At 39.2% G+C, this 12,097-nt stretch overlaps 1 protein-coding gene across 16 annotated transcripts in view; it reads right to left on the reverse strand.

The window, feature by feature from the left end:
• Positions 1 to 2,231: 2,231 nt before the first annotated feature.
• PHAF1 (phagophore assembly factor 1) overlaps positions 2,232 to 12,097 on the reverse strand; it is a 35,326-nt gene continuing 25,460 nt past the window's right edge. Inside the window, exons 13-20 of one of the 16 annotated variants that reach the window (XR_015275272.1) lie at positions 11,443 to 11,486; positions 9,489 to 9,532; positions 8,080 to 8,138; positions 6,442 to 6,514; positions 5,901 to 5,986; positions 5,522 to 5,783; positions 3,056 to 3,234; positions 2,232 to 2,940 (exon numbers count right to left, since the gene is read on the reverse strand). Coding sequence is in view for 4 of the 16 variants with exons in the window: in XM_086847292.1 (XP_086703418.1) it covers positions 5,711 to 5,783; positions 5,901 to 5,986; positions 6,442 to 6,514; positions 8,080 to 8,138; positions 9,489 to 9,532; positions 11,443 to 11,486 (379 nt within the window). In the remaining 12 variants the exon portion in view is untranslated. The other 15 variants (XR_015275278.1, XR_015275277.1, XR_015275276.1 and 12 more) reach the window with 15 other exon arrangements.

Here is a 12,097-nt window from a genome sequence, read left to right on the forward strand (position 1 = left end):
CTGTGGAATGAGAGGGGAAAGTAAAGAGGAAAGCAAACCCGAAGGAGGAGCAGAACTGAGTTCCTCCATGAGTGGGAAACAGCTCCCCCACCATTTCTGGCCAGCCCAATGCTCTCTCTGAACCATCCAGACCCAGCTCACGGATCTTCTCTCCCCCACTCCCTTTCCCAGCACATCTGCTGACAAACCTTGGAAAAAACATAACACGGGTTTGCAGTGACACCATTGTCTCAGGGGGGGCTGCCTGAGCTGGGAGGGAATCAAGGTGTGATAATAAGACAAATGGTGTCTACAGCCACAGAAGCAGAAAAGGGTGGAATAATCACCGTAGCCTCCCTGCTTGTGGATGCAGCAGAGCTGCCCAGCTCTGGGACAGGGTAAATTCAGGATTTCAGGGCTGCAGTTTTTCTGAGATGAGCAGAGGGAATACAGCAAATCAGGCTGGTTTGATGATTTAGTTGATTATACTGCACATTGCATAATCATGCAGGGATTTTTGTGATTAGTTTTAAACTAAATGTCTCTCTGAGGGATAGTAATATGAGGATGAAACTTATGCATTTAGTGGAATATATATATATATATACATATATATATATATACATATATATATATATACACACAGTGTAGGTGTAAAGCATTAAGACACTTAAAACCAGCTTCCAGAATTGCAATATGCAGTACATTAAAATAACTAAAGGAGTAAAATTTAAAGGGGAATTCATTAATGTATGAAATAGAAAATATTACATTAAACAATTTCAGCTAGTTCAGAATAAAAGTTACTGTAATAATGGTATCTTACACCACAGAGAGCTGCAAAGTCCAGCTTGCCTTTGCTGCTGTTTCAAGCACTCATTTATTTCCAAACCACGAGGAGAAATTATCTTACCTGCTGGAAAAATAGACATTCCCACAAACACAAGAGCTTGGGATGTAAGCTTTGGCAGATAAAGATTTTAACACTGACTTTATCAGTTACAGCAAAAACTCACATAGGCAAAGAATGTGATATTTAAGTTGCACCTGAGCCCTCCAAGTAACACATACACTCCCCAAAAAAACAAATCCTTCATGGGCTTTGCTTCACTGAGCTTATTTTTAATGCTTAAGAGTTACATCTCCAGTAAGCTCCATCTTTCATTTCCCCTTGTTTTACTTCAGCCTTACCTTCTCTCTGAAGGTTCACACTTTACATGAAAAGAGCCAACCAGAACTAAGCAGTGTTTTAACTCCTAAGACACAGTGAGGTATTTATTGCTACATGTGCTGTCAGATTGTGTCTGACAGGCAGAGAGGAGGGGGATTTGCACTGGTGTAATCAAGGTTTAAAAAAAAAAGGTGTTTATCGGGCAAAAGTTGACACAAAATAACTGTAACTAGCACAGAATAATGTTTCTTGCATCAAAACATAAAAAAAAAATATTCTGAACACAACCAGCCCATGTGAAATTGTGCCAAATCAGACAACTTGGTCTTTGCCCAAATACTCTGGAGAAAGCAAGCAGAGAGGGCTTGGACATAACATTTCTTTCAAAGTAAGAGCCACTGACTCACACATGCAGATTTACTCTCAATGTATCTTTTGAGCCACCAAACACAAAAGCCTAACAGAAGTTCTGGTTTAAAGCGACAAACAGGTTCTAACAGCAGGTAGAAAGTCAGTGTGAAGGGGGCAGCAACACCCTTGTTTTCCCTCTGGAAAACAGCAGCTGGCCCCTAACCTCCAGCCAGCCCCAAAGCAATGACGAATCACCATCTTCTTGTAGTGCTTAAAGTTTTGTTTTAAACAGGTTGGATGGGAGCTCTGGAATATGAATAATTATGATCACATGAATCAGTTCTCACACACCATATGATTACTCTTTGAGAAAAAAAAAAAAAAAAATCTGTTTAGAATTAAAAATGTGACAGTTCCTGGCAACAGAAGAATGCTTTTTCTTGTCAGGAACTGCATTTTGGGGAACAGAGGGTTCTAGTACTGCACAGCATCACTTATCTATATAGCACTGCCTGGAGCCATCACAGGAGCCCAGGGACTGCTTGAAGGCCTGAAGAATACGGGAAGAAATGTCAGCTTCGCCTCCTTAAAGAAGGGCACAACAACCAATTTTATTAAGTGTAAACAAACTGAATACTGTGGACAGTACTGCAATATTCAAGTTAATCAGACACACAGACAAACTCCTCACTTCTTTACAAAGGAAAACAGCACACATCAGAAGGGGATCATATGCACTACACATTTTATTAAAAATGCAATTGTACTTAACTTTATATCAAACAGTTTTAGCATATGAAACCAAAATGATGGACCAACACACATGTTACCAACATGCAGGATCTGTACCAAATCACACAGGATTATTACAAGGAACAAGGCCACCTGGGATCTGATGCAGCCCAAATCTCTCCGTTCCTTTGGGAGAGGGAATCAGAGCCGGCCCCTTGCTCCCCGCTGAGCAGCCCTTTCCACAAAACAGTTTTCTAGGTTCAGATGAACTGCCCCATCCCAGCCTCCCTTCCTGCCACACTGCTATCCTTGCCTTGTTCCCCAGAGCTCCTCTACTCCTTCCTCTGTTCTTTCTGATTCAAACCCACCATCGTTCCTCTCTACCCATTCCTGAACTTCTCAGTAAGTCCTTAAATGCTCCACAATGCTTCTCTAATGCATCAGCTCAGGAACAGCTTGGCTTAGTCAGAATAGGAGCAAACAAATCAAAACATCTTAGACAAGAGAGCTGTGAACAGCTACATTCACAAAGGGAGGTTGAGGAAACCCATAAGAGTAGCTCCACATTATCTCTCCTGGTGCTTCTTCAGATCTGCTTCTCCCGAAAGTCAAATGCTTTAAGCTTAGCCCAGCAGCAACAGCCAAGACACAAAACTGCCTTTAATTTTCTGTGTGTGCAGAGAATTTTTCAGTATCAAGGGGCTGACCTAGAGAAGTATATGGGTTATTAAGACAGAACTGTTAATTACCAATACTATTTTAGTCCCTTGGACTCACCAGAGCATTACAAGTAAAGCCTGAGTCACTGTAGTTATTAAATACCTTTGGTTAGCTGCTGCTCCTGTCCTAAGTCTCAGGGTTCATGCTACAGCAGCAGGCCTGACATCTTCTGAAGAAATTCAACTCAATATGCTTGAGAGCAGGGTATTGGTGGCATCTGCATAGCCATTACTTAAATCATCCCATCAAGGATTTATCTCCTCTTGCTGCTTATCTGGAGCCTTTATTAGAAAAGGATGAATTAAAATTATTTGGAATTAGCATCAAGATTGCTGTCACATTTTAGTAACAAGAATCAGCATGCACAGCATTTCAGTTCTGAGACCATAAAGTTCTGCAAGAGCACACTGAGCCAAGCAGCAGGCAAGCTCAGTTTGTACTCCAGCACAGAGGGATGCTGCGGGAGGAGGGCTGAGTGCTCTGCCTGCCCCACACAGCCAGAGCAGAAGTTAAGTCCCATTCCTTGTGCCCTGCATTAACCTTTGAGCTGCTTCAGGGCAAGGAGACTCCCACAGCTTTTCTGTGAAGTCCCTCGGGGCACACGAACGAAGTACAGAACTCACATTTGCTGCTTTCACTGCAGGCATTTCCTCCCTTCTGCTGTGTCATATTCCCCCTCTTTGAAGCTCAATCAATTTCCATGATCCCCAAGGGTCCACAGGAGCATAACAATCCCATTTCTGAACACAATGCACAGCCCACGGTGCTGTCAATCACAGTTTAAAGACTTCCCTTCTCCACTTCAGGGCAAAACCTTACAAAATGCTTTAATGTATCTACCGAGTTATGTTAGTTACTGTTTCTTTGGAGAACATACTGAACTGGCTATAAAGTCACTATACACTAGTCAGGTACTTTAAATACAATGCTTGAAAACCAGTAAAATAAAAAGAACTAATTGATAAGAAAAGAAAAAGCAAGAACATCCATGATTTTATTACAAAAACACCCAGCAACTGTATTAACACAAAAACAGTAACTGAGAGTCTCTTTTTATTTTACTTTCAGTGTACATGCTCATAATTATTCCATTTAATTTACAGAAGGGCTATGTAAAATGAAATTAAAATTAGAGAGGAAACAAAAAGGAAGATTGAGGCATAGAATTTTCTTAGCAAGCAACGATCACAGGAGACAGCACAGATTGAACAGGGATTCAACAGGAGTGACACCTAGGGATAAAGGTAAACAGTAACTTTTTCCTTATCCATTAGATTCTCCATGGGGCTTTTTTGTTTGTTTTAGCAAAACAGTTTAGAGTATCACAGTATACAGGAAGACTAAATGGCAAAGAACGTCTCACACACACACACACATTTATCCCTGCTACTGGTCCAGGATCCAAAACTTCAGTTAACATTCGATTTCCTATCTCTCATTCATTGATAAACTATACAGGATTACACTGTACATGGAGTTAAAATTACAAAAATGTCATATTTACAAAAATCTGTACACACATAGTAAAACTCACAAAATTGTCATCTATGTATCACAAGTTGCGACACCAAAATATTAAAAATGGGATAAAATTATACATTTCTCTTGTCCATTTTTAAAAAGGGTTCATTATTTCAAAGACAGACCACCTATTTCTCCCAAATAAGACTGGTAAGAGAACTAGAAACCTAAAGTATCCTCCTGGGATAAAATGTCGCGAGCAGCATCTCCCAACTAGAAAGAAGCCTATATCCTGTCTGCTGGGGTGGGGTGTGCAGTTAGCATATATGTACAGAAATGGTGAAACTACATCGAGGATGTCTTTGGCTAAACCTTTGGCATAAATTAAAATCACACATCAAAAGTTACAGAAAAGGTTATCTTGGTGATGGCGGAATTCCAGAATTTCTTTCTGAGATACCATTATATACAGCTTTCCTTTCTCTGAGGAAATAGAGTAGGAATAAAGGATTTTGGAACAGAGGCAAATGAGGCAACATTATTTCTTCGTTAAATTTTTCACTAGTATGAAAAATTGTATCAAATCTTTTCATTAAAACATAATTCAATCCTAGAAATAACCCCTTCCAGAAGTTGTTTTTTTTTTTTTCTTTCAAAATTGCATATGAAAAAAAATTAGTAAACCAGCCATGACAGAAAAAAATTGTATCAGCATATCAAGTACATATTAGTGCAGGAAGGTGGATAAATTTGATCCACTGTATAAATAAGCTTTATGCGCAGTGTACATTAAATAACCACCACACCCCACTCACTCCCAGTACACAGATGCTCCTCAGTGAAGATAAACGTTTATCAAGTAATTAAAGTGTATGTAGTGCAAATGTTACAACCAAGTATTATGCACATGCTACTTGCTTGGTTTAAAGTTACACAAAGATGTGGTGCCTGAAATCATGGACATATATACATCCTTGTCACACTTGGTACAATGTCCTAAGCCACAGAAATACCGAGGTGTTTAGATCTATATATATATACACACACGTTTTCTTAAAATGTGACCACCACATCAATACAGTAACACAAACAGACTAAAATCAATACCTGCTTCCAGATGCTCCAAGGCTCAGAAAGTTTGTGCTTCTAATTCTTGCAGTCATTACGTGCCCCTCTTCCATTTCCCCCTTCTGCCAGCTGAGAAGGAGGGACAGTCTCTTCAGGTCTGTGCTGCATAGGATGAGGGCAACGGAGAGGAATAAATGACGGCACAGGCACCCAAGCTGCTTTCCTCCATCAACAGTTCCATGCCCCATGATGAAGGGTTGAGAGAATTTCCTCTCCACACCGCTCCTGGGTGGAAAGGCTTCTTGAAAAAAAAAATAAAATCATAACGTGCTTTCCATATTATAAGTGGCAGCAAATCAAGGCACGCTGTACTAATTCTGTAGCATTGAGATTAGCTGACTTTGCAGGGGATGCTCACTGGGGAAGGTCCGACGTTCTCAACTGGCTGCTGGGCCGTGTGGGGCCATACAGAGTAACAGAAGCTATGTGATTATTCTGCATCACCTGCAAAAGCACAGCAGGGAAAAGGGATATTAAAAGAAGTGCTACACTAAACAAAATCGGAAGTATTAAAATGGTGAATACAGAAGTGATCTGCCTGAAGAGAGAAATTCCAACAACAAATGACAGCAACAAGCTCTTGGCTGGTTCCTAAAAACAGTCTCTTATATTTCCATGACAGGACACCATCTGCTCCAACCAGCCATGTGAATGTATCTGAATGTATCCTGCTAGCATGAGTTCCAGGTGACAAACCTGAAGTTTCAGCTTTAACATACAAATGTACAACCTCAGAGAGGAGGTTGCAAAGTTTCCTCCTTCTGCCAAGAGGCACTAAAATTATCCCACTCCCAAGCACAGGCTTTTATTGCGATAGGAAGTAAGAAGCCATTCATAAGTAATAGCAAATTCCTCTTCTTCCTATGCTCAGACAAGAATAAAAGGGGTTTTTTCCTAACCTCAAAGATCATTCGCTGCAGTCCAAAGCAAAAGGTTGACCCAAATGGGTTAGTGTTGTTCGGAGATGATGACCTGAACAGAAAAGAAGAGAAAAAAATTTTAAAATGGATATGTGAGGATCAGGAACATCTTAAGAAGGAATAACTACTTAGTAATGTAAGGTGAATTACAGCATCTTTATCATGGCTTTCATCAAAAGAAATCTACATTATGCAACACCATTGCTAGACCCCAAGTGAGCCAAAGGAAACTCTGCTTGATGCTGCAGAGCCATTAGTAACACTTGGGAATAAAGTAATCAAAAAGCCATGAGTGACCTCTACAGGAAAACTCTCCTGCACTTAACTTGAACAGGAAGAACCCTAAAAAACCCCAGATACACAGGAAGGGAGAAGCACCATGTTACTTACTACACATTATTTTTGTGCAAGATCCTTCCCTTTGTGTCTCAACCTCTATCATATGTATTTACTATACACAGTCTATTATTTATATTTACTATATACTATTAATCAACTGGATTTAGCATGTTAACAAGATTAGCCTATATGATGCTGAAATAGAATAATCCAAGTTTTATTAAACAGTATTTTTCAAGATCTATATACCATGTATATACCATTGTCTTCCAGTTATTTCTGGTATTTTTGGATTGTACATTGACAATTCCTGTTGACTGCAATGATTTTTTGATTACAGCCAAAAAAAAAACCCTAATGAATATTTACCTTTTGTCCTTTCTTGTAAACTGGTCAGTTTTTCAAATTGCATGTCTGAGCCATTTGAGATGTGCTCAGTAAAGCGCTCTCTGGTTGAACTACTCTCTACAACACAGATGGAAAAAATAGAAGGGCTCTATGTCATCACTATTTCACCTTAGCTTTACTTCATTCACATGGCTTCTGCTCTAATCATCTCACTGGCATAACACAGGAGTAAAGGGGAACAAAAGGCACAATGATTAAGAGGGGGGAAAAAAGAAAAAAAAAATCAAAGTCAAAATCACGTGAAAGTCTGATAAAAATACATTAATTTATCTGAAATTGCTGTGGTATTTGCACAGTACCCATCACTTACACTTGTCCTGAGATAAAAATCATGGTTTCACATCATAAAATGGTAACTCTGCAAACAGATAATGCCCATTTAACCCACTATCCACCTCAATGTCTGCAGAAACACAGCAAATTTAAGGGCCATTCTATCTTCAGTCAGCCTAAAGGAACTGTAGAACCATGTATGTTCAAAAAAGACAAGCTTCTTCAGACAGATTGCTGTTATATATGTTACCATATATTTATATATGCCATGATATATAATGTCATGTTGTTGAAATAATTTATAAAAAGGGTAAAAGCTCTACACTACTTATTACTCATAAGGAAAGAGACTTTATAATGCACTATTTTCTCTGAGATCTTCTCTGGATTTTGCATTTCAAGGAATTTTGGAAATGCTTTCCCTCAGCATGTCAGTTTATTTCCTCTGAGAGCAGCTATCTTGTATTGTCAGTGGCCAAAAAAACCTGAAACTTTAACCAGTAAAGCAGTACAAAAGTATCCCGTGCCATAAACACTCTTCCTCATCCTCTGTTGTCAGCCCAATCCTTGCCAAGCAAAATAAAGAGAGATTTTTACCTGTGAAGTACCACTGGCTTCTCTACAGGGTGCCCCAGTAGATCCTGAATACTGTCCCACTGTAAATACATCAATGAATTTATGTTAAATGAGGCACAAGAAAACTCTGCTTTTTATCTAGGAAGAGTGCCGTGCACATTTGTTTGTGACAAACCTATTTGTCGAATAAACCTGAGGTTGCATTTACAGTAGCATTTTGTGACTGGAACAATACTCAGTAATGGAACTATCCATTGCTAGGGCTAGTAAATTCTCTTAAGGTATATTCTCATTTTTGTCTAAAAATAGTTTGGAATTAGAAATATTCATATAAAAATTTCTACGGGTCTTCTGTATAAAATGTAGCTGGAAAGTCTTGTGGCATTTTAGGGGCACCTCAGAGACCAAAGCAGCTGTGGGAAATTTCAACAGAATATCCTCTTACATAACCTTAGCAGAGAGGAAAAACAGTCCCACTGCTACCTCTCCCAGAAGTCTTTCCTTGATTTAGGCAACAATATTGGAGAAGAGGAAAGCTGCACTATTTAATGACTTGGGAGCATCCAACAGTTTTTCTCGCTTTAACCAGACTCCAAGAAGTTGCAGATTCACATACAAGACTGACGTAAGTCTAAGCACTGAAGGGAGTTAATTCAAATCAGAAGGCTTAGAATAGCATCTTCCAGACTGCTGAATCAAATTTTTCTTCCCAGTATGGGACCCAAATGAGGGCTAAAGGAAAGCCCTCATTTAGCATCCCAGGAACCAAAAGGGCAGCACTGACCCTGGCTGAATGTTGGCTGCAGAGACACCAATGAACAGTTTTTGGGAAGTTTTTCAACTTAATGCAGCTGTCAAATATACAGCAGCAACTGCCCAGCTGGGAAGCTCATTTAGGTGGTAAGGCTGTAGAGTCTTCAAGGAGTCTGCTGGCATCAGGTGGTGTCACACTGGCAGTGACATTTTTGAAAGGCTGCTGCCTAAGAAACATCCCATTACTGGTGCCCTTCAGAAGAAAGTGGAAGGGCATTGAACTCTTGTTAAACGTCTTCAAGAGCTATGTTTAGTACAATAGCTCTGTGAGAAATATTTAGGAACATGTCTCCAGCTAACATTCAGCCACCACTGCTGTTGTTTTCCCCTATCACTTATTTCACTATTTCTACCTGCAGCTGTGTTGAAATAAATGCAAGCCATGCCATAATGTAGTAATTTAGTTTACTTGAAGTGTGCTATTATGAATGAATTCAACCTTTTAACACACCAAAATATTTCAAACACAAGATATACACTAACTTTTGGCCTTCTACTGTTCCACTTTAAAACAACATGATACCACTGCCATAATTTCTTTGAAGTGTATTGTAAAGTTGGCATGAATCATTTAGACGGTTTAAGAAAATGAGGTAAACAGTTCTGCACAGGCTTACCTTGCTGTATGTTGTACATGTTTCTGTCTGTGAATCAGCACTATCTATGAAGCGAAAACAGAAAAGCTTTTTATAGCTTAAGCTTGAACAGTCCCCTACATAATCCTTTATTCTGGCATGTTCATTCAGATAGCAGGAGACACAGGAGCATTAGATCAGGACATATACAAATTTACCAGCATTCACTAGCAATCAGAATTGTCAGTAACACTGACTAAACACCAGTTAAGCATTAAAGCAAATCTCCCTATTTACAGCAAGTCCCAACTTTAAGGTTATAAAGGCTTAAGCTTTAATCTTAGATGGAAGAACATCACTGCAAAAGAATCTCCATCTCTTTGCACTAAGCTAACGGTCCTAGCACAGCCACTTGAGGAGGTAACATGATGTGCCACTCACTAAGTCCAAAACACTCCACTGCACTTGGAAGGAAAGCTGGCTAAAACTGACACCTGGAGACTCAGGAGCTGGCAGGCCCGAAATCAGTTAAAAATACTGCTCTTCCAGAATAAAGATGGCTGAGAATCACAGCCTACCTATTAAATAATAAAAGGACAGCACTGCATTTACAATTACAGCCTTTAAACAGAAACTGTTTGCTGGTGGTTTCAAGTACTTTCATACATATCTTACACACTGAAAGCACATTCCCAAAGCAGTGGCAATGGACCTAGACACTGAAAACATCAAACATAGCCTTCAGTCAAGTGTAAGACCATTTGCTCCTCTGTATTATTAGCTCTCTAAACATGCTCTCTTTGTGCTGAGAGTTCAGTGTCTATGCAACTTGAACTCTGGCTCTTAATTTATCATCTGAACTTGAACCACAAAAGGGAACTAATAAAACTGCATCAGGCACTGCCACTAGAGGGAAGAAGATGGGCTATTCAAAACTGTTATAACATCTGTTCACAATGTGTTACATGTCCTGGACATAAGCTAGAGGCCAGAAAAGCTAATAGAAATTTTGGTTAGAAATGCCAAATAAACAAACAAAACAGACACATTAAGAATAAATTCATAATGCTACTTAAGGTAAATTAAATTAATCACAAATTAATGCTTTGAAGTACAATAACCTAAGGGAAAATAATTTTAGAAGCAAGAATTTTCATGCTCATTCTCTTGGCTAAAGTGCAAATCAACTTTCATGTAAGCCTATATATACAAACATTGTTTTTCCAGGTTTTTAATCCTCCATATGCTCAAACTGCTGTGACAGCCACAGGAGGACTGCACTTCACACAGCAAAGTGCTTGCAGTAAATACCAATCAGAATGAGGAAAACATCCCTGGCCAAAACCTAGGCAGCATCTGGCATTCCCAGGATAACCCAAATACCTTCCCAGTACACATTTTTTCTTATGTTGAAGTCTACTTCAATCACTGTGACCTTCAGACAGGGTTCCCCTACTTTGCTGAGGTTAGTTACATGCACAGAGCTGAGAATATCTTAGTACTTTGCCAAACCAGCACTACTGATTATAGATTTATTTTTTCAAGTAGAGATTTTCAGGTGAACACAGACAGACTTAGTCTGTAGTATATTGTGGATGCTTATTCTCATTCCCAGATAAACCAGACTATATTAAATACCAGTGGACTGGTGATGAGCTCAGACTAACACTATCTAACAGATTTTGAGCCTCCAGGTACAAGGTACTTGACTTTAGCAGAGCAGTAGCATTACAGGGTATTATGACGTTGCAGCTAAATATTTGTGATCCAAATAAGTGAAGAGGTAGTGTAAGTAAAATCAGAGATTACTGCTACCTTGCCCTGAAGTGTCTTTTCCACTTAAATAGAAACCTAATGCCAACATTTCTTCTCTGTCTCAATGACAGTCACTGTTAGCATGCTCTGAGAACACAGGACAGTTAGAGACAAGAACTAATCCCAGCTACCCTTGGAGCTTTCTGTGCCCCCTGAAGCAGGACAACAGGGAAATGCTCACCTCTCTTAATGATGAGTGGAATCTTGAATTCACAGCGATGGTAACTAGAAAGTCAAATCGTAAAGCTATTAGAAAACAGAGAAGCCAAGATAAACTGCACAGCCACAGACTTACAGCTCTTAATAATCCCTTTAGGGAAAAGTCACATCAATAATAAAATGAAAGTGAGAATCTATGATAGCAGATTAAGTTCTCACTTAAATTTTCCACATCAAAAAAGGCAGCAGCCTGGGAATGTCCTAATACCATTTTCTAGAGGACACAAGATGTTCTTCAGCACAAATTACTCTATTGTTACACAGAGTGAATGGAGAAATATTTAGCTATGAAATAGACCTACAGATTTCTCTGTCACTAACTGCTTTAATCAGACATTCAATCACTAACTCATACTCCTCCTCTAAAGAGTTTACACTTAGAAAGTATTGAAAACATGTTCAGAAGCATGAATTTTTTTTATCACTGACAGAAATCACGTTAGGGAAACATCAGCAACATACCTACGATTAAATTGGCACCCTTGCTAATACAAAGTTTGACTCTATCAGGAGTTTGCACATCATACCTGGACCAAGAACTATCTTACCTCATTCACTGCTTTAAGACATCCTTGCCAGTACATATAAAGGCATTTAAAAATAAAAGGAAAATACTA

The sequence above is a fragment of the Cyanistes caeruleus genome, chromosome 12, assembly GCF_971803275.1.
Source record: "Cyanistes caeruleus chromosome 12, bCyaCae1.hap1.1, whole genome shotgun sequence".
NCBI lineage: Eukaryota > Metazoa > Chordata > Aves > Passeriformes > Paridae > Cyanistes > Cyanistes caeruleus.